This window comes from Sceloporus occidentalis, unplaced genomic scaffold, assembly GCF_023333645.1.
Source record: "Sceloporus occidentalis isolate IW3139 unplaced genomic scaffold, rSceOcc1.0.p SCAF_1, whole genome shotgun sequence".
NCBI classification, from domain to species: domain Eukaryota; kingdom Metazoa; phylum Chordata; class Lepidosauria; order Squamata; family Phrynosomatidae; genus Sceloporus; species Sceloporus occidentalis.
The window spans coordinates 211,002,401-211,028,663 of NW_028316981.1; the positions used below are offsets into that span (position 1 = coordinate 211,002,401).

General features: G+C 42.9%; 1 protein-coding gene across 1 annotated transcript in view; it reads right to left on the minus strand.

Annotated features, from left to right (window-relative positions):
• Nucleotides 1–2,674: 2,674 nt before the first annotated feature.
• The window catches only part of FBXO10 (F-box protein 10), a 33,217-nt gene continuing 9,628 nt past the window's right edge, over nucleotides 2,675–26,263 (minus strand). The window contains exons 3-10 of the mRNA XM_089488742.1: nucleotides 23,402–23,551; nucleotides 22,153–22,289; nucleotides 15,394–15,464; nucleotides 13,173–13,325; nucleotides 11,906–12,181; nucleotides 8,390–8,700; nucleotides 5,474–5,655; nucleotides 2,675–4,075 (exon numbers count right to left, since the gene is read on the minus strand). Coding sequence (XP_089344868.1) covers nucleotides 3,898–4,075; nucleotides 5,474–5,655; nucleotides 8,390–8,700; nucleotides 11,906–12,181; nucleotides 13,173–13,325; nucleotides 15,394–15,464; nucleotides 22,153–22,289; nucleotides 23,402–23,551 — 1,458 coding nt within the window. The 3' untranslated portion in view covers nucleotides 2,675–3,897. The remainder of the gene's footprint in view (nucleotides 4,076–5,473; nucleotides 5,656–8,389; nucleotides 8,701–11,905; nucleotides 12,182–13,172; nucleotides 13,326–15,393; nucleotides 15,465–22,152; nucleotides 22,290–23,401; nucleotides 23,552–26,263) is intronic.

Below are 26,263 nucleotides of genomic sequence, written 5' to 3' on the forward strand. Positions count from 1 at the left end.
GTGAGTGGAGGCACCATTTGCAAGTGGACAGTAGATCCTGGACCCAAGCTATTGAGAGGAAAGGAAAGAAGTTTATCACAACTAACAATACTGATTTCTAAAAGAATAACAGCTCATTTAAAATGGATTAGCAGATGGTAGAGTAACCTGGGTTGCAATTTTACGTGGATTTACAAGGGAGCAGGCCCTACTACAGGCAGTGCGATTTACTTTCAAGTAATAGTGCCTACAATTGCACTGTCAGTTTATTTGTCTTCTTGACTTGCAGCCTGACTCAAGAGATGTTTATTCTAAAGTAATTTCTTTTGATTTTAGTAGGACAGTCTCTTAAACACATGGGTGCAGGATTGCAGCCACAGATTACAAGGCGTTTTGACAAAATAAACTGGGCACAATTTATTGTGATGCATCACTTGTTCCAAGATAACTGTTTTTAATGCACATGTACAGAGGTGCTTCTGTCAACAGTGTGTATGTTCATTTCCATAGAAAAGGTGAAAAATGACAAAATATTATGTGCAAATGTAGGTGCATGAATGTAGCATAAGAAATAATGCACCTTTTTGTTTTTAGAGGGCCCCCATTTTTCAATGTATGACCCCCCCCCCCTACACTTTTTAAAAATATGTTCACAAAGATCTGTCAGTCACTGGAGACACTAGGCTGGATAAACAGACTGATCTGGTATAACGTAAGCCTGCATATCACACAAACACACTCTGTGTCTACTATCATCTCTAGATGACAGACTGCACCAAGTTTTCACTTGGCTTCCAAGTCTTCATTATTTCACAAAGGCAGTCCCATGTTGGGTCAATGAGAGCTTGGGAAAACTGTAATGCAAACTCTGTGGCCATCAATGCCCAATGCCCTTGATCTCCAAGGCCAGAATCCTACAGCTATGGTTTCCCTTTTATCCAGGATGGTGAGGAAACACAGAGAAAATCTGATTCCAGGCAGCCTGTTTCTCCAGTGCCTTATCTCATGCCAGCCACCTTTGTGAACATAACACGCCAACAGGATTCCAGAGACTCAGTGGTTTTTAGTACAACCAGTTTCAACTGAAATTTTGAACTGACACGTTTTCCAACATTTGCTGGGGAAGGGAACAGGCATTGGCGCATCCAAGGGGCAAAACAGACTGCCATTTTGCACTGCCATCCGGGCAGCTTCAGAGCAAAGCATTTTGACGCGGCATGCTCTAAAACCACCTGGAAGCCGACTTCATGCTGCCTGGCTGCCCATATGTGGGCCGGCTTCCAGGTGCTCTGGCAGTGTGGCGTTTGCACATCGCACGCTGCCGGAGCATCTGAAAGCCAGTTTCCATCCACAGCGGAGCAGAAAAGCCAGCACAAAAAGAAGGGGGATTTGCTGCTTCTTTTTGGGCCAGTAAAAAGGCCGCAGCCCCAATCTGGTTTTTCAGGGGCGGCTTCAAGCTGACTAAAATTTCCAAACTTATACATGACTATATATATATATACAGTAGTTGATGGTCTTGGATAGAGATCAGGGAACGTGTTGTGAACAAGAGACTGAGCTGGAGGCAAATTCCACCTTCTGCACCTAATCATGCATGAGTCTCTTCCCTGAATGTGTATCTTTTTATAACCATCAAATTCCAGAACACCTGAACCACAGCCTCCTGCACTGTTGCTCAGCAAAATTTGTGCTTTTCACAGCCTCATTCATCATGGCCAATAGTAATGAATTTTTGGAGTTGTAGTTCAAACCGGCTGGAGGGCCAAATATTCTTCTTCTTTTTATTAAAAATGCTGAAGCACTAACCCTAGCCCTAGTCTGACTCGATGGATATTTCTACCCAACTTCTACCCAGAGTTTCATAAAAGGCCACAAAAGATAAAACAATTTTTCAAGTCACAACTTTCTGTTTTTTTCCATTTACACCTGCAGCCAAAGTACCAACACCTATCTTGTTGACATGATGGATTCTTGTTTAAATGAGACAACCAACCCATTACAGTGGACCCTTCCCTTATGTAGGGGATATGTTCTGGACGCCCCCCCCCCCCGAGAAAAAGTGTGTACACTCATGTCCCATTGAAAATAATTGGGCATGAGCCTGCGGTGCATCGTGGTGCATGTGCCACAAGCCCATGCACCACCAACCCCCCTGCGAACAACTTCTATGTAGGCTGGATATGCCTGCATATGACGTGGGTGCACTGTATATAGATCCAGATATTATTTTTAAAGAATACTGTTGCTACTAAAATGTCTCAAAAATGGATGTTTAGATGATTTCAAATGCAAGGCAAACAAGCTGACTACTTTATGACTCCATAAAACCATGTCAGATTCCAATCAGCCTGTCTGAAACTATTAACTATCTCTACAGGAGTTCCATTTTCTTGGCTCTTGTAAATTATTTTAAAAGCCAACATTGCCATGCTTTGACACCACTTGTCATTAACAGTTTCAGAGTGTTCTGGCAAGAAACCTTTTTGCACTGTACAAGATACGCTATATTCTTCTGTGACAATTCACAGCTTGAAGAATCCCAGGTGTATCAGTCTGCTTTCCTGAAGAATCAAGACATTGTGATTTATGACTGAACTCTGGCTTGTGTCTACTTTAAAGTCTTTTGCCATGACTCAGGCAATCTATTAATTACTAGAAACTGGCCTGCATTCTTAGTTTATAAGAGGGGAAAAAAACACATCTAGAAGGAAGATTAATTTCAGCAATATCAGAGTTTCTACTAAGGAGACCAGTAATACATAAGGACACCTAACATTACTATGGCTTTTGAATCAACTGGGGTTTTAAGCAAGTCAGTAAAAAGTTTAAAGAAGGAATGCATACTAAGTACGTCACTGGTAATGACTCATCAGAAGGAACAAAAATCCTCTCTGATCATACCACTTACCTTTTTTTGTTCACCATCTATCTCTTCAGGTGCTTAGCATCTGATGACAACAAAAGAAAAATTGAGAAGGAAAGGCAAGGTTGTGTTTGAAGAGATTTCAACCTTTTATGTAGGAGAGCCTCCCTGCCACCAACACCATAGGAGCAACTGTTTCCACTTTAAAGTGCATATGGGGAAAGTAGGTTTGGCAAGGCTGAGTGAAAACAAAATCCACTGTAACATCAGGAGCCATTACATCAATCACCTCCCTCAATGAACAACAAATTCTGAGCAACCAAGACAACTAAAGGAAGGAGCAAAGGGAGGTCTGTAATCAGAATAAAGACTGGCCAAATGGCTGTTGGGGTCACAAAGGCACCACCTCCCTTCATATTAATATGACTCCAGAGATAAGCGACAGTTGAGCAAGATGGAAGGGGCCAAAGAGGCAAGGATGATGTGGAACATAGCATGGGTAGCAAAGCTGGTGTGTTTGTCTGCTCTGTGTTTTCTCTGGAGGTTGCATGAGATCTCTAAGTATCAGTAGTTTTGCATTCTGTTTAACTGCCATTATGGTGTACTTTGTGGAGAAAAATAGGTAGTTTGGCATTTGGGACTCAGATTCCACCTCTGCCTTGCACTTAGCTTCTTGGCCAAGGCACCTCCTCTGAAACAGGTGCTGGAACAGAAAGCTGTGGGTTCAAAAGAGATATTTTGTATTTTAGGACCACCTCTTCCTTGTTGTTAAGTTCTTGGGCAAGTTACTTTTTCTTTTAGCCTCCTTGGTTTGTTGCCTGGAAATAGGAGTGTTTGGACTACTCCACTCATGAAAGCTATTTTGGGAACAGACAAGGATATGCATGGCTGCCACTTTATCTTGAGATTCCAAATATGCCCATCAGCTCTCCAAAGATGGGAACCATTGTACTAGGAAATCAAATAAAAAACATCCCCTTTTCTCCAAGAGGGGTAAGAAAGTTTCTATATATGTCTCTTGAGTTAGAAAAGAAGCCGTGTGAAATGCGCAAGTATCACAGAATTGTGCAAAAGATGCTACCATTATTATGGCAACCCCCATCCACTCTGGCAGCTATCCTGGCTGTCATGTTTGAGCCTTTCTGACTGTTTCCAGAAGTCGACATGCCACGGGAAGAACCTTCAATGTGAGGTCTTGCTGGAGGGTTCTCCAGGGTCCAGGCAACATCAGACCTGGAAGAAAAAAATATTTATACATTCACTGAAGCTCCAGCTTCTTAAGATGATCCAGGAAACATAGAATCAGAAATAAATTACCAGAAATATCTGCAGTCACTATATAGCTACCAGTTGAGCAGATTTACTGACTATTTAGTCTTTCCATTTCATCTCTAATGAATTCCACACAGTGTACATAGCTCCCCTCTTCTCCATTTTATCCTCACAACAGAGCTGTAAGGCTGAGAGGTTGCTTAGTGAGTTGGACAGATGAGTGGGGAACCTGGACCTTTCAAGTTCCAACCTGAACTTCTTTCCACTGAATGACACTGACTCTCACATTACCTTGGCAAACCAGAAGTCTGCAGAACCAAGTGAATAGGAAGTACTTTGCAAAATCTGAATCAGCCTCTGCAAGAGAGGAATGAGCTTCTTCCATTTGACTTTCTTACAGGACCAGAAGAAGACTGCCAGCCTTCTGGTATACAGTCGGTCTTCCATATCCATGGATTCAAAATAGGAGATACCATTTTACTATACCTTTTGTATTTAATGGGACTTGAGCATCCACAGATTTTTGTATCCACATTGTGTCCTAGAACCAAACCCCAGTGGATACCAAGGGCCTACTGTATACAGCTCAGGAAGCTGTATTGAATCCTGAAAATGTCATTGACTGCCAGTCCTAAGAACCAACAACTGTCTGTTTTTTAATAAGGTTGCTGTCTCCTTAGGTTCCTTCTGTAAGGAGCTAAAAACAACAAAAGCAGCAGCAAAAAAGAAGCAAGGTCCACATGCCTCTGTACCTCCTCTGTAATCTACCTGTGGTCAAGCTGATAGAAAATACCTAGTGGCATTGGCCCCTACATTCATTTGATCAAGGTTGTAATGAAAAACACTATCCATTTTTACAAATAATTTTATAAGTTTACTGGCAATGCCGACATACACAAATAAAGAAAAAACAAAAAGATACACCACTATATGACAAAAGAGATGCTAATAAAAAACCATTTTTTCTTTTGTTAGTTCTCACAATTATGTCCCTAAATATTTCAAAAATGGTTTGTTAATTCCTTCTTTTTGCACTACTTGTGTCTCTGTTCTGCCTTCTCCATTTCTACTCTAATCTCAGTTTTTATTCTAGCCCTGCTTCAGCTCAGCTTCAACTTCAAGCTCCCATATCAACCAACCAACCAATTTCAACCCCATTCATAGGTCTGGCTCATTTATATACTGAATTTTACTTTCATTCTCTATTCTCTATGCACCTCTTCTGTTTCTGATTAAATTTAACCACTGAACATTAATCCTATATATATTAATACTAAAGAATATGTAGAGAGTGTCCCTCAGATGGATGTACCTCCAACTTTCCATTCACTGATGGCACCAAGGAGCCAATAGGCTTACCTTTTCTTGAATGCAAGGAGCTTGTTGTTCTGAAGGACACAGCCTTCAGTGCTGGACACCTGCTGTAAGATGGTCTTTTTGGATTTCCCTTGAAAAATCAAATTGTCTTGCACCAAGGCCTTGGTTTGGTCAAGCATCTCAATCCCATAACTTCGAAAGGAGTGGATTCTGTTCTTGGTGACCTGGAAAGAAAGAACAAAGGGTCAAGCAATCAAGCATCCATCAGTCTAGTAGTCAAGTACCCACAGTGGCCATCCCAGCATACAGTAAATGAATGACTCTGACATACAGTGGGCCCTTAGTATCCACTGGGGTTTGGTTCCAGAACATCCTGTGCATACCAAATCCATGAATGCTGAAGTCACATTATGTACAATGGTGTTGTAAAATGGTGTCCCTTATATAAAATAGCAAAATCAAGGTTTGCTTTTTGGAATTTGTTGGAAATATTTTCAAGCTGTGGTTGGTTGAATCCGTGGATAAAAAATCTGTGGATCTGGAGGGCTGACTGTATAGGTATGCAGAAGAATGTAAATGAAAAAGAAAACAACATTTAAAAACTAATTATCCAATTATCTCAGGGGGCTGTGAACTTCTTGACTAGTGGTTTTCAACCTCTGGTCCTTTGAATCTTTCGGACTTCAACTCTCAGAGTTACTAACCATCAGCCATGGTGGCTGGGACTTCCAGGAGTTGCAGTCCAAACACTTGGAGGACCAATGTTTGACAACCACTCTTTTAGGCATACACAACATACATACCTAATTAAGACAAAACAGAGAAAAGCAGCCTTTGTTAACATGGCAGTGGGACTACAACTCACATCATCCTCAGCCATGAATTTCAGTCCAGCATAACTAGATAGCAGCAGATTGGAGAAGACTAATCTAGAGGAAGCAGAAATAAGACTACAACTGTGTAAGTGCCAGCTAATGTTGTTGAGAGAAATTGAAACACAAAATGTTGAGCTATGAAAACTGAAATGAGAGGGGCAGAGGGGGTTCCTCACTCATGTCTCTGATAGCTGATAGTAAGTATCTGAGGCTGCGGAGGAAAGGATATCTCTTCCTTTCCCCTCCGTGTGCCGGTCAGCCACACCCTCACACAAACAAAATGCAAAATGTTCATGTTTGAGGCTGGTAGCAGCCCTCTACCACTGTAAAGCTTAGCAGAAGAAAGCAAATGTTTCCTTTATCTCATCCTCACCCCTAAACAGGCTTGAACGTCACTGCGTAGCCTGCAGCTTCATGCCTGGAACGCTAAATAGGAGCTCCAGGCATGGTAAGTAGCTGCTGTGAGTGTAAAGCAGATTCTTGTGCCCAACCTCTACAACAACTATGTGGCAATACCAAACTGGCAAGCATAGAAAGAGTGCCTGAAAAATGTGAAAATATTTACTGGAGAACAATAAGAAAACAAAGAGATTCAGAATACATCCCTCTTGTGTGTATAATAAACAATACAGTGGGTCCTTGGAATCAAGAGGCTTGGTACCAGGAACCCGCCATGGATATCAAAATCCATGAATTTTTAAAGTCCCATTAAATACAATAGCATAGTTAATGGTGACCCTTATATAAAATGGCAGCATCAAAGTTTGCTATTTGGAATTCATACTTTTTTAAATATTTGCAAGCCATAGAAATTTGGATCTGTGGATAAAGAATATGTATATAGAGAGATCTAACTGTATGATAAATCTATTAAATATTTTGTTGTTGAAATTTTAAAAATACACATCCAAACTCAAAAACAGTAGCATGAATGAAGGTCCATAAGGCATAAATCAATAACTGAAGTGCTGAAGGCTGGAAAAGTTACTTTTTAGGATGACAGCTCTCAGGATTCATCAGTCGGCATGGCCACCAGTTGTGCTGGCTGCAGCAATCTGGATGTTGTAGTACCCAAAAGTAACACTTCCAACCTCTGTATTCCTATCAAAACTGCTTAATCCCTTTGTCTGGTTTGTGTCTGGTTGTGCACTGGGATCATAATGGCAGCAAAAATAAACATTGACTTTCTCCCTACAATAAGCAGAGCTCCTGGGGACGTTGAGGACTGCTGACTTGCTCTAGGATTTCTCTTGGGGTTGGTAATGGATCCCTGACAGAATGCAAATCGGAAAAAGAAGCAGCAGCTGCAATAACAACAAGGAGGCTTCTCATCAATGACACATTTGGATGAAGGCTTTAACTACAAACATAAATAATATGCAAACAGATAAAAAGCCAGGGTAGAATTAGAGGACAAAGTATTGAATCAGTGCAGCCTTTCTCAACCTGTTTGCCATGAAGGAGCCTTTGAAATATTGTTCAGATCTCAGGAAACCCCTGCATAAAAAGGTTATGTTGTTTTTATTGTGTGCTTATCAAAACTGCTTTTGGTAAAAAGCAAAGCTACCTAAGGCAGAGCTATCATGGGGTTTTCTTGGCAAGATTTGTTCAGAGATTTGCATTGCCTTTTCCTAAAGCTAAAAGCATGCGACATGCCCACCGTCACCCAGTGGATTTCATGGCCAAGCTGGGAATCAAACCCTGGTTTCCAGAGTTGTAGTCCAACACTCAAACCACTATGCCACACTTGTTCTCATATTTTTTTTCAATCATGACCTCTCACAGAAACCGAAACAATTTATCGTGGAACCCTAGCTGAGAAACCTTGCATTAGAAACATAAAATCCCCAACCTGTCATGAGATATCAATGGGTGATTTTGCACCAGTCAAGCTAATCTCATAAGCAGCAGGGAGAATTACATGTATGCAATCAGTTTGGAGGAAAGGATGAGTACCCAGCTTGTTGGGGGCAATTGGCTTACATATTGTAAACCGCTTAGAGAGTGCTGAGTTCACTATTAAAGTGTATAGAAATGTAAATGCTAAATCACAAGAAATATGTTTGTTCCTTCCAGCACATACCTTCATGTCAGCTGATTGGCACAACTTGAGGCCACACCCCTGGTTTCCCAGGATGTCATTCTCTGTGATGACCCCATCACCCTTGGAGGTGACTCCATGGCTGCTGTTGTCATAAATGCCATTGCCACGGAGTTCCACCCTGCACTCTGGTTCGACAAGGACACCACCGAGGCTGTTGCAAGAGATGCTGTTGTTTGCTATCCGTGTGAGCTGAGAGCTCTGAAACACAGCCACGCCACAGTCGTAGTTTGCATGGATGGCATTTCCAATTATGTTCAGGGCCTCACTGCTCTTGACATACAAACCAGCAGCTATGAAAAAAATGGAAAATGTACTGGAATCAGTGCACTGTATCAGCAAAAATTAGGGCAAGACAATAATCCAGAAATATAACTACAGCAACTCTGTATACGACAGGAAAGTCAAAAGATGCTCCATAATTATGATGCTCAACAATTAGCACCTGCATTAAAAATAGCCTATTGTCCCTGATGAGAGTCAAGGTGGCATAGTTATTTGACTCTGCAGACCAATTCCCACCAAAGCCATAAAACCCACGGGATGACCTTGGGCAAGTCACATGCTTTCAGCCTCAGGGGAAGTCAATGGCAACCTCCTCTGAACAAATCTTGCCAAGAATAGCATGAGAGGTTCACCTTAGGGTCGTCATAAGCTGGAAATTACTTAAAGGCACACAACACACACAAGTTCATCCCTGATAAACTTATCTATGCAGATATGTGGAGATTTGCAAAATGTTTTTTTTTTAATTACAGCTCCAAGGAATCCTCCAGCCAATTTGGCCATGGGGGATTCTGGGAGCTGTAGTTTAAAAACAAGGTAACATTTCAAAGCTCTGCAAGTAGGATACTGTTAGTAACCATGGCCCAAATATACCAATTGGCTTCAATATGAGCACATTCAGGCAACAATTGTTGCTCAGCATTAACTCAGAGCTACAAGAGATGGCAGATGGGTACCAAATAGCACTGTTGCATGGGAGCAGCGGGTGAGCATGGCACGGATACCACAGTACAGAACCATGACCACAGCCATCCCAAGCTTGTTTCATCACCTGCCACTGCTGAGTGCTCTTGGATGCTCCCTGGGATCTGGCTGTGGCATCTGCCCCAGAGATTAAATTTGGCTGGCATGCCTTTGCTGTCAATCATGGCAGATTCCAGAAACCTCGCAGGCACATTATTCCCCACTGCAAGCAGCTTCTCATCGGTTACTGCCAAGCAGTGTTCTTTGCTTTCCAAGCACAACTTGCGACTGCTAGGCTGCTGTCCTCCATAGCAAACCTCATTGCCAACTCTATCTCAGGTGGAAAACATGGTGAGGACATCAACATCTTCCAATGGTATCTTCCCCATTTCTAAATATAGTCAGTATGATTACAGTTTTCTTAGATTCTCAGTATCCAGCTTGGACCTGAAACTGGTACAAGAGGCAGTAAATAAAGCCTCAATGGGGAGCCTGAAATGTGGCACTAGGGCCACATTCAGCCTCCAAGCCTCTCTTCGTGTTTCCAGACTGCCCTTTCCTTGGCTAAATAAATAAATAAATAAATGTGATCTGCTTCTCTGGAAAGCCTCCAGTAACTCCTTTTTAAAAAGGTTGCATGGACCCCTGCATGCTGTAACATTTAAAAAACATATTTTTCAAAACCACACTTTTCTATAGTCTAAGTCATATCCTCTCATCCTCAGGGAAAGGGAATGGAAAACCTCTTCTGAACAAAAAGAAAACCCTGTAACAGGGTCGCCTTAGGGCTGCCGTAAGTCAGAAATGACTTGAAGACACACACGAAGAAAATGCAGCCCCGCCTAGAGGGCTTCTGTGGCAGAAAACAGGTCTTGCATTTGTCAAAATTAATTGATCCTGAATTAGATATTGAGAATGTATGTGCACATGCATATTCATCCATCCACACAGGCATCAAGTGAGTGGAGTAACTCACAATTCTTAACAGGAATTAAGGCATCTCTCTGCATTACAGTGTTATATAGATTTGTTAAATTTTGGAGGGTGTGTGGACCTCATGTTGACCTCAAACTGATCTCCTAGTGGAACTGCCATTTCTCTGATGAGAGAAGGTTGGGTAGACAGCTTGCAAAGGAGGGGGCAGGAGCCCTAGAGATAATACACTGGAAAATCCCCACAGGAAGTTTGGGAGTTGCAAATGGGAAAGCCATCACCTCCAAAACCAACATAATCTGATTGTTTATTTTCAGCCTTGTACTTGATGGGCCAGTGATCAAATCAACAACCCACCCATATATCTGTTTGTCTTCCCTGATTGTGTCAAGACCCAACAGCATTGACTAGGCTATTCTTCACTTTGGCTTAATAAAGCCCAGGTCCTTACACCCTTGTCCCGGCTCTGGCCAAACCATTAAGCTCATCGCTAGAGGCTAGATTTCGCCTATAAAAAACTTTAGATTTGTCCACTCAGGTGTGCTATTACCAGAATACAGCCCGGTTCACGCCAGATTGGACTCTGATTTTAGTTCCCTTCGCCATTTTCCCCACGTTCCAGCAGCCGTGTCTCTTCCATCTTCCACATCTGCATTGTACTCCCGGATAAGCCTTCAGGAGTAAGTATCTCCCGTGGTTTTGCCTCTCAACTCTCTCCCGAATTTCCCTCCTCTGCTTTCATTGAGCATCAATTGTGTGTGTGTGTGTGTCCTTTGCTGTGTGTTTGTTTCCCTTTTTAATAAATATCTGGACCTTAATTGGAGCAGTTTGTCTACACGTCATCTCTTAAAGGGATTGTTTAGCCCTCTGGTATACAGTAAGGGACAACATCTCGCGATGGCCCCCCTCTCGGCAATTGGAGGTAAATTAAGAAATTCCCCTAATTAGAGACTTCCTAGCACCAGCATCCAGGGGCCAGCTCACACTGCACCAGTGCTTTTCACAACCCTTGCACTTCCATTTGCTTTGGACTTCATTTCCCAGACATCCCAGCCAGTATGCCAAATGCTCAGGAGTTCTGGGAGTTGAAATCCAAAGCATGAGGAGGAGCAAACCTTGAGAACCACTTAACTGCTAGGGTCCCACTTTAACTTACATGCCAATATTTTATGGAATCCTGGATTTTGTAGTTTAGGGAGGCACTAGAGCTCTCTAAATTGCAAATCCCAAGATTCAGGATGGAGCCATGGTGGTTTAAATGGAATCATAGTGCTCTACAGTGGCACTTAGATACCCATGGATGCTCAAGTCCCATTATATACATACATAGTATATAATATGTCATAGTAAAATGTCAAAATCAATGTTTGCTTATTGGAATTTATATTTTTTATATTTATATTTTTAAAAAATATTTTCAAGCCGTGGATGGTTGAATCCATGGATAAAGAATCCATAGGTATGAAGGGCCGACAGTAATCGTGTAGTGTGAAAGATCCCTCTATAGAAACTCCACACACAGATTTTTCCAGATTCTTTGCAGCCACCCTGGCCCTTTCTGCAGACAAGACAGACTACATAGTTTTGCACACTCACCCCCATTGTGGTTGATGTTGTTCGACTCCACAAGAGCCACGCTGATGGGCCTCCGGGAAGTCAAGCGTTCATCCTCACTTTCAAGGTCATTCTCCCAGTTGGCAGCTTCTCCCTCATCATTGAAATTCTCATTGCCCCCTTGGTTGGCAAGGTAGTCATTGGCATCATCCTTGCGACAAAACACTGCAATCCCATAGATGCTGTTATGCCCAATTTGGTTGTTTGTGATGTGAGGGAGGCTGGAGGACATTACCCAGACACCACAGCCCTTGTTACCTATGGCCAAAGAAAACCATACAAGCTGATTACTCTTCATATGATTACATTATCTTTGAGACATTCATATACATGTGCTATTGTCCTCATCTCAGTCACAGCTGCACACTTACTTTGTTGTTGTTAACTGTCATCAAGTTGACTTCAACGTACAGCAACCCCATGAATGAGAGACCTCCAGGATATCCTAGGCAAGACCTCAAAGCTACCTTAGGTTTTTCTTAGGCAAGGAACACTCAGAAGTGGGTTTTGGCAGTACCTTCCTCTGAGATATGGCCTACAAGTTGGCATTCATTGGTCTCCCATCCAAGTACTATCCAGGGCTGACCATGTTTATTTTCCAAGATCAAATAGGATCTGGTGCCTTTAAGGTGATTGGGCCACTTCACCTACTAGAAGATAAAGCCACGAGGATACCATGATTATTCCAACAAGTTATTATCTAAGACAGATATTCTAGGTCCAGTGCTTGCTGGGGACAAATAATTTGACACTGGATACACACACTCTTGTGTATGCTCCTCAAAGAAGGAGATAGGAAGAGACACTCGATAGGCAACAACTTGCTCCAGATCAGACATTTGTGTACAAATACTGCAAGAGCAGCAGCTAAACCAACAGGTTGCCTCCCTTCTCCCCACCCACTCTGCAACAAGTCATGAGAGGTTATGTCACTGTACAGGCATTTAACCACTGTGCCACCAGGGCTCCTTATCTTGAGTCTTTATTTGCAGACTTGAAATTGATAAAGGATTTCAAGTCCTTTGTCATTTTTAGTAATGTGACAGCTTCCCACATCCACCAAAATGAGGAACTATTAAAATTATTCAGAACACTGCTATAGACTACATGGCATCAAGAAAGAGGACTTGTTCATTTTGAATGGGGATTCTAGAGTCATCCAGGCAGAAACTGCACTGTAGAAGCTACAGGCAACAAACCACATTAAGACCCAGAGGGGGAGAAATCCATGATGTCACCAGAGGTTTACCATAAATTGTGTTTCCTTCAATGAGTCCTTTGCCACGCTCTCCGACAACCACTCCATCCGAATAGCCACAACAAATCAGATTACTCCTGAGGACTGGGTCACCCCCACGACGAATGTCAGCACCTCCCCACTGGTTCTCTCGGATGACATTTTCTAAAGCAGAATAAGGAAGGTTAGTGGAAGGATTTCAGTGAAACAGTTCAAGAAGCTTTAAGGATTAAGCTGCCAGGGGCACACAAAACTGAAATTCCAATTACAATTACACCAATTTCTGTATCAATACAGCTATAGCCACTTCTCTGGAGATTATCATACAGGGTTATAAAACAGAAGAAAAACGGAATGCTGTCATCATTATATTGCAATCATGGTAAGATTTTCACATGACATCGTGCTCATCCAGTACTTCTCCCGGCCAGAACCTGTTATCATCTCGTAACTTCTTTTAACATGTAAACTCTGTGAATGTTCTGCCGATATTGCCTCATTCGCACTAATACAGAGTCACAGAAGCAAATAATGATGTATTCATACTCTTGCGCACATCCATTTCCCAGATTCCTGTTTGGTATATATATGCACTTCCTTACCACTTGTAGGACTGTTCTCAGAATCAATTTCTGTTTTATTTCTCACCATAGATTTAGAACACATTTTGATTTAAATTGGATTTAAATTATGTTCTTAAACATTGAAATTTTGTTTAGTTCTGTTTGAGATGGAAACTTTTTTCAGAAATGTGCAGTCAAGCTATAACAGGAAAAAGAATGCATGTGTGAGAATTTACATTAACAATACATGAACGATACAGCGACAAGATCGTTTTTGATATGTGGAACATAAGTGCACTCCTCTTTCGTTTTTGTTCCAGTGTTATATCCCAATTGCGAAGCTGCGGAAATATAGATCGTTATAGCTTGATGCTCCCATTCATTTCCAATAGTGCAATTGTTGTGGAATTGGCTTCTGAGGCCAAGCTTCTGCCACCATTTAAAAACATGCCACTAGCAAAATGTTTGTGTGTAATGGCGGGTGAGAATTAACCGAGAAGAGAAGGTTCTGTCTATTATAGCTAGATGTCATAATAGGAGCTGCAGTGACAGGAAAGTGCTGCCAGGAAGCTGGTGAATTAAACAGCATTTCAGCCATGAGTTCAGAAGGTGTTTTGGATAAGCTATTGTCACCCAACCAGAGTCTGCCATCTGTAAGACAAAATGCTGAACCACCTTACAAGGTTGTTGTAAAAGACCGTAGCAGTCATGTGTCATGTTCTAGACTTTTGTAGAAATGTTGTTGTATTTATATTATAGGAAATAATGTAATGTATTGTTATGCATGGTTATGTATTTTATTATCAAAATAGGTAAATGGTTTGTTGTGAAGTGGGTGAGAGCATGGGATGCTGGATGTGATTGGCAATTGGGTGAGTGTCTGAGTGGGATTTTAAAAAGGGTAATGTACTTGTCAGTCAGCCAGAGATAGGAATTAGTTAGTCTCAAGGGGTGTACAGCTCGGCCATTAAGGCTGGCCTGGGGGTGGAGTTGGGGTGTGGTGTCCACACGACACACACCCTGACTCCACCCCAGGCTGGCGTGACACAACGTGCCACATCACACAGTAGACAGCATCACGCTGCTCCTCTGGTGCTGTGTCTTGATGACGCAGCAGCACCAAAGGAGCACCGAACAGCCATGGCGCCAGCTGCTATGGCGCCCTTTCTGTGGTTCAGAATGGAGCTGCTTTTTGCAGCTACTTTTTGCTCCGTGGAAAGGTGAGATTGGGCTCTGTGGAAAGGTGAGATCTGATCTAGCGCTAAAAGAGGCAGCTGCAGGTCGCCCCTTAGGGGCAGTCTGTACAGCCCCTCAGTTAGAAATATGTATGTTGCACTCCTGTTTCATATAATATACAAATATGCTTCTAGGAATGTTACAAAAGTGCTATTTGAGTGGTTAACTCCAATGTCCATGGTGACAGCAGGGGTTCAAGGGTGGTAGTAAATTCCACACTATAACAGTGGGATAAGCAGAGGTCTTCACATCATGCTATGTAAAATGTGAAGAAACCTTCTGAGTGTTCAGCAAAAAACTGGCATATAAAAACATTTTACTGTTAATTTTAGAGGGTGTGGAATAAAACAACATGAAAATGGGTTAAAATTCAGTTCCCCAAACTGACATATCATCAGACCGTTACCCATTATTTGTAAAATTTCTTTCCTTACCTGTTATTTGACCTCGTCCATTTTCATTCACAGCTATCCCAGCAGCAAGACCTTGGAAGATATGGTTCCCACTGGAACAGAAAGCAAGGAGAAAGCAGCAAATATTTTATTGAGGTCCTGTATAGTTTTGCTCAGTACAGGTCCTCCAGTAGTCTAGGAACTGAGCAACAACAGCATAAGCAGAGACTTATGTTCCAATCACTAACTTAGTGGCATTACAAAACTGGCTCTTCACGATCATCACGGCCCTGCCATTTCTTTTAGAAGAAAAGAATTATTTACAACCACTGCCTCCTTACCACTGTTATGTCCTGGTAATAAGAGGCCTGGGCTTCTTACAAAGGCCATTCCTATTGTACAATGGGTAGAGATCTCTTCCTTGCTGAATGGTAGCTACATATTGATACATTCATTAATACATTCATTAAAGAAGAGCCAATGTGGCTTGGTGCAGAGTCTGAACCGGAGAGAGTCAAATGCCAAACTTCATTCAGTCACAAAGCTATTAGTGACCTTCTGTTCCAGTTTCTCTCTAGATCAGTCTTCTACAGCTTGGCACTCTCCAAATGTGCTGGATTGCTATATCCATCCACAGTAGATCTGAGACATTATGCCAGTCTCTGTTCTATGGCAACGGCTTTTGGACTATGTGTCATGAAACCTAGTGTATAATTAAGCGGGGGGGGGGGGGGCGGATGCTTGGCACACAGTGTGGCCTGTTAAAAACCCTTGCATACCCTGTGCTGTATTCTGGGGTCCTCATGTTTTGATATCTCATATTTGGAAATAGCAAGTTTTGAGAGATCGATGGTCTTTCAGGAACAGGTTAAGTTCCCAGGAAAAAAGGATTGCTTCCCCGAGGCATGTGTACATTGAAGTACATGTGTACATTGAAGGACCTAGTTCTATATTAACTGTACTATTTTATCGATGTACAGTGCACCCGCGCCATACGCGGGCGCGCCATATGCGGCCTTGAGCATACGCACTCAAGCCGCGGCGCGCGCGGCGCAGAAGGGGCGGCGCGTCCCATTCAATTGAATGGGCGCACACGCCCGTTGCGCCCCGTGCACGCCCGCACCGCCGCGCCACCGCGCACGAGCCCCATTGTTTCCAATGGGGCTCGAGCATAGGCGGAATTCGCCTTACGCGGAGGGATCCGGAACGGATCCCCCGCGTAAGGCGAGGACGGACTGTATTTAAATGTATTTTATTCTGATGTATTTTTTAACTGGTTGTAATCCCGCCTCGATCCATTTGGGAGAGGCGGGAAAATATAAATAAACCATTATTATTATTATTATTATTATTATTAACAAAACCGTCAAATCTAAAGTGCTTCTTCCTTTCCCCAGCTAATCTGCATTTCCCCTCAAAACCTGAGACTTAAGGATCTCTTTGCACTCAAAGCAGCAAGCCAATCTCTCTCTGCCTACTCTCTGTTGTGCTGACAGCCAAACTTCTCCATCCACCCATCTCAGAGATATCCTGATCCCATCACTGCTTTAGTTAAAATTATCAACCAGTATGGACATTGTTAATTGCTGGGACAAGTCATCTAGTCTTTGTTATCATGTCACCTCTTAACCTTCTAAAGCCTCATTGGCTCTAAGACATCTCACTAACTCTTTCACTATCTTCTCATAATCCTATCTGAACCTAGTTAACATGTCAATTGTTGGAATGAGTCATCCAGCCTTTGTTACCTGGCCATCACCTAGGGCTAGATTTAAGGCATAAATATGGTTTCAAAACCTAACTTTTGCCTACACAGCTGGCATATATACCTGCGCTCTGTGTATGTTTTGTGTCACCCTCAGAACTCTCAGTCTGAACCACTCCAGCTTTTCATAGTCTTCTCATTGGACAGGTAGTTATAACCTCAGTACAATGCCTAAAAACTCCATTATCCCCTTTCCATATTTCCATACAGAGCATACAGAGCTTACTTTAGTTTGGATTGCTATCTTGTGTGTGTGACTGCACTCTGCAAATTTTCTAAATAATACCTTCTTAATGCACCCAGAACCTGAAGTCCTCCCAGTTGGTACTCGTATATATTGGTGCACATAATCCAAAGATTGCCCAAAGCTAATTTCTCCAACATTTGAAGTATCATTGAAAGCTGGTGGGGATCCCTCACCACCTGTTCTTTGGGTAACAGGCTCCAAAGGCTGGGGTAGTCCATCTCTGTAAATTGAGTGTACACTCAGCAAACATCAAAATTCTCCATCACACTCATGTGCACCTTACGGTCCAATGTGGGAGGCATTCAGGAGTTCCATGACAAACATGTCAGGGCAGAAAGTATTCTCTAACTGGAAAGTTTTTGACAGCCACAGTTCTATGCCATATGCTTCCCTGAATAATTAGAATAATTTAAAGTGGGAGAAATGGCTGCAGTGCATACAAGAACAAATTGTTCTGTGTCAGGAGGGTAAAACAGAACAAAATGACAGAGAAATAAGACACTGTAGAAGTGAAGAGAGCATCTGGGAGACAACAGTGTAACATCACAAATGATGTGAGAGGATGAACTGTTCATCCCAACCAAGGAGAAATCTGCTGCAGTATAAATAAAAAAGAACACGCTGTCCTAGAAGTGTTGACAGGAAATCATACCAGTGGGCCTGGCACTGCAAATTTCGAATCATGACCATAAAGAACTAAAAAAAACAAAAACCAAACCCTAAAATTTGATGTCCTTCACTCCAAATCTACCATCTGAGGCAATCACCTTATGAGGTGAACGTCTAATCTACACTGCAAAAATAATGCAGTTTGACACCGCTTTAACTGCAATGGCACAATGCTAAGGAATCCTGGGATTTGTAGTTTGTTGTGACATCAGAGCCCTCTGACAGAGAAGGTTAAATATTTCACAAAACCACAAATCCCAGCACTCCATAGCAGTGAACCATGGCCGTTAAAGTGATGTCAAGATGCATTATTTCTGCAGTGCAGATTAGGCCCAAGCCTCCAAATTCTGAGCCCATATATGTAACACATCAAAGAGTTAAAACAAAAAAGAAGACTACTAGTGGGCTATTTAGTTATTTACTTCCAAGGAATATAGTGTGCTGTACAGTGTCTTCCCTTCCTCCTCACTCATTTTACCCTCACCACTCACCTGTGAGATAGGTTAAGGCTGACCTGCTTAAAAGAGAGGGGTCATTCAAATACATCTAGTGCTTTCACAAAATGTAATTGGGTCAGTCTTTCCCCCTCTCTTTCAACCCAACTCATTTCACTGACTTTTTAAATAATAAAATTGGGAGGGGAATATAATGGCTCAGTGGACAGCTGAAGCTACATTTCTTCAGTCCTAATCAAACAGAAAAAAATCTTCTACCTGGCACACTCCAGATATATTGGGCTAAAACACCCATTGACCTCAATCTGCATGAACTACCAGAGGTAGTAGGTGATCCAGAGAAACCTCAAGTATGGAGGAAGCTTCCTGTAGAGTGAATTCTGGCTAGACTTGGCCTGAGGATCATATGTTCCCCCTTCCTAAGGTTGGAAAAAACTGCTCTAACCTTTGATGACACATGCTGGCCACTGTCCTGCTAAATCAATGCTTCTCAAGCTATCTGACTTGGGAGGCTGATATTTCTCTTCCTAATATGCCATGGACATGTACCATATCCAGGTCCATTGGCTGCAACAGTTTATTTCTTTTCTGGAAACTCTCCATGGACCAGCAGTCAATGACTCTCAAACCAGCACTGGTCCACAGACCATTTGAGTAGCACTGTGCTAAAACCTTGGCCAGTAAAAAGTTTGGCCTATCAGCCTCATGCAGCACACAAAGTACTGTTTGAAGATTGTGTCGTTTATCAGCTCTTTGTTTTCTATGTATTTAACTTTTTTACATTTTAGAACTTATTTATGATTGGTGTGGTGTTTTGTTTGAATTGGTGTTTTAATAGTACAATTTATTTAATTCACTTTATATATATATAACATTGTGCTTTTCAAAAACATAGCTGTGTTAATCTGGAAAATCAGTATGCAAAGGGATTTTGTAGCATCTTTGAGACTAACTGGAAGAAAGTAGCATGAGCTTGCACAGACTTGAGCCTACTTTCCTCAGATGCACGTGCATCTGGATGTATATGAAAGCTAACTTCCTTCTTTCAGTTAGTCTCAAAGGTGCTGCAAGATCCCTTTGCATACTATGTCTTTCTTGGTACCTTGCTGGAAGCTGCCTTGCATCCCAAATCCTGGAAGAAAGGTGGACTATAAATCAAGTAAATAAATAAATAAATACATTTTATACGCATGAACAGTCACCTTCAAATTTGAAGGCAAGCAACATTTCCACTAATTCACAAATATTTGTCATGCCATTGTGCCTGTCAAGCCCAAATGAATATAATCACAGGCCTTTCAGGGGGGGGGAAACCAATAAAAACCTCAGGTAGGCTTTAGCATTTGAGAGCGTCTGAGAGTATCTGAGAAGGGCAAACTGGATTTCAGTAATCTCCAGACCAAAAGGGTCAATATCAGTCTGTCTCCTGAAATGGATGGGAAGCAGACCTGCCAGCTTTGTACCAATTTCTAAATAGGCAGCTGTCTCAAGGGGGGTGATTATGATGCAATTATTAGGTCTAGAGGAAATGTGCTTAAAAGAACAAGTGGCTCAGCATGCAGAGTTCATTTCAACTGCGAGGCTGGGCACAGCCAGCCCTGTCACAGCACCCACACAAGTCTACTATAATCAAGATCAGTTTGTCACTCTTAAAAAACAAAAACAAAACAAGAGGCAGATCATCTAAGAAACTTGTTATGCCAAAGAAGATATTATTGATATGTTAATTGTTCCCAGGCAGCCTATATCAATTTATAAGAGATTTCTCTCTTGGGTCTGTAGAGCAACCAGCATGTCTATTTCACTGGCTTTCTGGCATCCTTTAGTATAAAGGGCACATGTGCACAGAAACATAAGAATATGGTTTCAGGAACTTTTCTTTGGGAATGCACCACTTTTGGGGCAGGAGGATATTCCTGAGATCCTATTGGCTCCATTTCTTGAAGTGAACAAGGAATACAGTTTCTCCCCTGCCTACTCTCTCTGTTTGGGCAGGAAACAAAAACCCAAAGGTCTCCTATCATTAATATTATAGGAAGGGGTATAGGACAAGGCACAAGAAGTAATAGTGCCACTCTATTCTGCTTTGGTCAGGCCCCACCTGGAATATTGTGTCCAGTTCTGGGCGCCACAATTCAAAAAGGATGTTCAAAAACTGGAACGTGTCCAAAGGAGGGCAAGTAAAATGGTGAAAGGTCTAGAAACCATGTCCTATGAGGAACGACTTAAGGAGCTGGGGATGTTTAGCCTGGAGAAGAGAAGGTTAAGAGGTGATATGATAGCCCTGTTTAAATACTTGAAGGGATGCCATACTGAGGAGGGAGCTGACTTGTTTTCACTTGCTCCAGAGACTAGGACCTGGAGCAATGGATGCAAGCTACAAGAAAAGAGATTCTACCTCAACATTAGGAAGAACATCCTGACAGTAAGGGCTGTCCGACAGTGGAACACACTCCCTCAGAGTGTAGTGGAGTCTCCTTCCTTGGAGGTCTTTAAACAGAGGCTAGATGGCCATCTGTTGGAGATGATTTGATTTGGATTCCTGCATGGCAGGGGGTTGGACTGGATGGCCCTTGCGGTCTCTTCCAACTCTATGATTCTATGATTCTAAGAACAACTATTGTCTGAAAGTACTTTTTCTCCCATACAGAACATTATCTTCATAACATTCAACTTTGCTTTACACCTTCTCCCCAAATATGCATGCTTTTCTGAATCTGTTCTATCTTTAGGGATCTTTCTCAAACTCACCTATCCAGTAGGCAAACTAACCCCCACTAGAAAAAGTTCTGGGTCGTGTTTTAAGTCTACCTGCCTCATCCTGGTGCCTTCCATATATGTGGCCCTATACTTCCCATCAACACCGTAGTCATAGGGGCTGGGGATGTTGGACACTGTGGTTTGATGCATCTAAGGAGTACATTGGGGAGGACTGATCTAGAATATATACTCAAGGCCAACCTCTGTTGCTTTGCATGATCTAGAGCTTTGCTTCTCAAGCTATCTAACGTGAAGACCAGCAATTTTTTTTTCTATTATGCTATGGATTGGCACCATATTTGTGCCCGCTGACTACTATTTCTTTTCTTTCTTTTTTAATTCCTGGCAAGTCACCAAGGCCTCATGCCAGTCCAAAAAACACCACTTTGAACAGCACTGAATTTAGACTAATGTTCAGCATATACATCTTGTGAGGGAAGCTGAACAGTAAGAGGGCCAGGTGACCTTCTGCAAAGCTCACCCACCATTTCTGTTTTGACTTAGGTTGACAGAGTGAAGGCTGGAGTGGAAATTTCAGCATATGTTGCTTGTCATGCAACCAAGGTAACAAACAACACCTACTGAAATTCCTTCTATACAACCATTAAATCCACAAGAGCTATCTCCAGTTTTCACTAGTTCTGAGGACCTCCTGGTCACCTTCTGAAGGATTCAAATTCCAGCATATACATGAAAACCACTCCTCCAATAACTAGTACAAGTGCAAAGAAAGAGGGTCATAGACAGAATAAAACAACTCCTCCCCTCTCACAAAATGCTTTGTTAAAAAACAAACCTCAATACTCCTTGTTAACTGATGTGTGTCTGTGTGTTCATTTGCACCCACATTTCCCATTTGCAATGACAACCGAAATGGCAAGTAAACCCCCAGCTCAGACACTTACCTCACCAGAGGGTTGCCATTATACAGAATGTAAATGCCAGCCTCCTTATTTCCATATATTTGATTGCTACGGATGATGCCTTTTCCGTTGCCAAGGACAACAATGCCGGAGCGAAGGCCACTGTGGATCCTATTACACTGTCGTTTTATTTGGGCACCAGTGCAAAAAATAAAAGGAAAGAAGGAGGGATAGAACAGTTATATGAAGTGAAGGACAATAGCAGAAAGGTCAGTAAGTGGGTGGACAAAAGCACCCAGGCCCTTAAAAGCAAAAAGCAATTTATCTGACAATGGAACATCCAATTTTGAGTCTCCATGGAGAAAACCTGGCATTTCTGCTCTGATCACCCCCATCTTTTCTTCCCTGATTTCAACAGCTACTGTGTAAAGAAAGGAAAAATGATTCCCATCATACCTTTCTCATTTTCATTCAGCAATTAATCAAACAGATGATCTGATCCAACAACTCCCCAATCTAGGGCAGATGTAAATAAGAATACTAAAGGGTTGTCAGATCAACAGCATCTCCAGTAGGCCTGCCAGGTTCTTTCCAGCTGCACCTTTAAATATAGCTTAGTTTACAGATATTAGCAAGTAATAATCTTTTAACTTGGTGTTTGAAAGGCTTTTCCTGCTAATTTTTGCTGCTAATTTCTGCAGAGCAAGTTGTTGTCAAAGGTCATCCATGCCCAAGCAGCAAAATTACGTTTACAGTATACATCCAGACCAGATATCAGAGAAGCTACCTTTTAAACTACAGATCCCAGAATCCCCCCAGGTAGTATGGCCACAGCATCTCTCATAAAGTACAGAAAGAGCAGTCTGGTATAAAACTGGTAGCCTTAGGCCAACACAACTATCAACTTATAGAGCCAACCTGCTATTCCCAACTGCGTGAACACAGTGGTGGCACAAGAATGGGAAAATCAGTGGAGAATCGAACCCTGGTCTTTCTGGAAGGGAAATATTAACCCTTCTGGTGCCTGCTGTTTCTCTGCTCCCTCCAAGCTAAGCTCACACACTGTTTTCCTCCTTAGACAAGTTTATTTATTTTTTCCCCAAGTGCTGGGAAAATAGCACTTGGCAAAGGATTCTTGAAGGACTGGTGGAGTTAAGTATCTCTCCATCCTACCCCTTATCTATTACAAATGCCCACACTCAGGGAGAATCATATTACACAAATCCCATGTTAACTGTGTTGACGTTTAATTATTGCCTTACATCAAATCTAGATTGGCAAGAATCAATACCAGGATCAGAGGATTGGCTCCTTTCCGGATGTCCACACCAGCTTCACAGTTGGAATGAACGTTGTTTTCTGCAATCAAGCCCCCTGCACCAAGGCGCAGAAATATCCCTGAGGTCTTGCAGTGATGAATGTCATTCTTCAGCATTATGACCTAATGGGGAGAAGATGAGGAAGAGAAGGAGGAGGAAGTTATCCAGCTATATTTATACAAAAAGATTTGGGAAGGTCCTTAGAAGCATAAGAGAGACTAAGACCAGGTCTACACGAGCCAGAATACTCTTGGCAGATCCCAAAGTATACTTGCCCTGAAACTGAACCAAATTCCCCCCCACCCACTCAACTTACCATGTATTATTGTCATACAATTGACTGTTAAGTTTCCATTTGGCTGTATATGCCTTTAACATATGTGAGCTTCTGTCAAGCCTTATATGTCTTGAATACGCCTTGAATTTGTGTTACTGTCAAGCATTTGATTGTTAAGTTTTACTTTGTTGTATATGCCTTCAACAAATGTTATTGATTCCTGTGTGTTCACTTGTGTATTACTGGATATTTTGTATTACAATATTAATACCGTTCCTATATTATTTCTTGATTTATTCAGATTTGTAAAACCCCCCTTCCCGTATTCTGTAGCGATGCCAGGTACTTGTTTACAGGATCCCACTGTGCTGCCCGCCACCTCCTCTGGCACTAGCTGCTCCCTCTGAGGTCAGAAATGAAGTGCCCAGAGTCCATTACATGGCTGGGCCCCTCATTGGGAGCTCAGCAGGAGCATCCCGCACCTGTGGCAGCAGTGGCAGGTAGCACAGCAGGACACTGTATAAGCATCGGCTTTCCGTTGCTCCGGTGTGCTCCATATTTTTTAAGAAGATAAAAAATTGTGAGTTTTAAAAATTGATTTAATGCAGGGATGGCCTCAATTCGCAACAGAACTGCCCCTCCCCTGTTTAGATAGCCTGCAGTCAAATATGGCATTTGATCCTGTGTTGTGAAGACAAGGTGATGCACAACACAGGGGGAGAAACAAGTTAATTTAGCCCTTGTAGATATGCCCTAAGATACACTATCAGAAGTCCCTGTTCCAAGTTCTTTTCTCTGCCCTTTTACCTCAGTTAGTTTTATCTCAGTATCTCAAGATCATTGCTGATATGTGAAGACAGTACTATTTATCTACTTTACAATCCTATAGTAAGGGTTACAGGGAGATTATGTTTGCAATACATTTTAGAGCACATGGCAATTATTGTTGCTTCTTATCACCACTGCCACTATCATCAGTATGTGAAATAGAAGGAGGAGGATGGAAAAATCTTGACAATCAGATAGAACCCCTTAATTTCCAAGATCAACCCAAACACAAGTTAAAAAGTCCATAGGCATGAAAATATAAGAAGAGCTATGCCGAATCATATCTTGTCCAACACTGGTGCTGAGTCCTGATGGCCCTGCATTTGTAAGCTACCAAGCTGAATCTGAGTTCAATTGCCTTCTCCTGCTATTATTCTCCACCAAGTGGAGCACTGTCTATTATACTGGAGCCATGGTGACAAGATAACGTTATCTGCTATGAATTTGCTTATTTCAAACTTGTAAACAGATTTGCCAGAAAGACTACCTCACGAAAGACATCTTTTGTATACTGCCTGCCCACAGTGACCAGATTAAGTCAGTTTGCAGCACATTCACAATCTGAGACAACACAAGAAATGACTGCATTCCAACTGCAAAGGTTTCCTGCCTAGCAGCAGTTCTTTTCCACCCTAGGACAATGAGAAAAAGTGTCTGTAGCTAAACAAGGCTGGTCTTGCCATTTCCATCTAACACATCATCAAATTTCTTCACCTCTGACTGGCCACATTGTTCAAGGGCTGCTTTATATATTACCAGAAAGGTAAGTTCCCATTTGCCTTCAATGTGTGTTTATGGCAAATCCACTGCTGCAAGGGGAGGAAAGCTGCATGCAAACCAGTGATCTCACAACCCAGAGCCATAATCAACTGAGGTTCTCAGCAACTTGCTTACTTTGGTTTTTCAGATCTCCCCAGGAGAATTGAAGAATTCAGAACCACAAGATGGGATAATAATAGGGTTGCCATAGTGCCCGACCTCCAAACCGGGAAAAATGTAGGACAAAATTTTCAAATGTAGGACACACAAAAAATGTGTCCTACATTTGAAAATTATGTCCTACATTTTACCTCGCAATTGTGGCGGGGAGCGGAGGCCAAGCGGCGAGGGAAAGCCTCCACTTAAGGAGGCTTTCCCTCCCCGCCTGGGCCCCGCCGCGATCGGAGGCCAGGATCGGGGCCTCGCCTCGTTCCTGGCCCCCGCGGAGGCCAGGAAGGAGGCGAGGAGCCCCCCAGCGAGCGCTGCGGCCTCGCCTCGTTCCTGGCCCCAGCGGAGGCCAGGAAGGAGGCGAGGAGCCCGCCGGCGAGCGCTGCGGCCTCGCCTCGTTCCTGGCCCCAGCGGAGGCCAGGAAGGAGGCGAGGAGCCCCCCGGCGAGCGCTGCGGCCTCGCCTCGTTCCTGGCCCCAGCGGAGGCCAGGAAGGAGGCAAGGAGCCCCCCGGCGAGCGCTGCGGCCTCGCCTCGTTCCTGGCCCCAGCGGAGGCCAGGAAGGAGGCGAGGAGGCTGCAGGGAGGCTTGGAGGTTGGCGCGGCTGCGCCCAAGAGGCGCCGCCTCCCTGCAGCCTCCTCCGCCTCAGGCCTCGCTGCCCTCCTTTTCCTCCGCGCGACCATGCGCGGGGGAGGAGGAGGAGGGCAGTGAGGCCCCAGGGTTGCCCAGCAACCCCGCTGCAACCGGGCTTTTCCCGGTTTTTGGCTGCACCCGTGCCGTGACCGGGCAGGTGCAGCCAAAACCG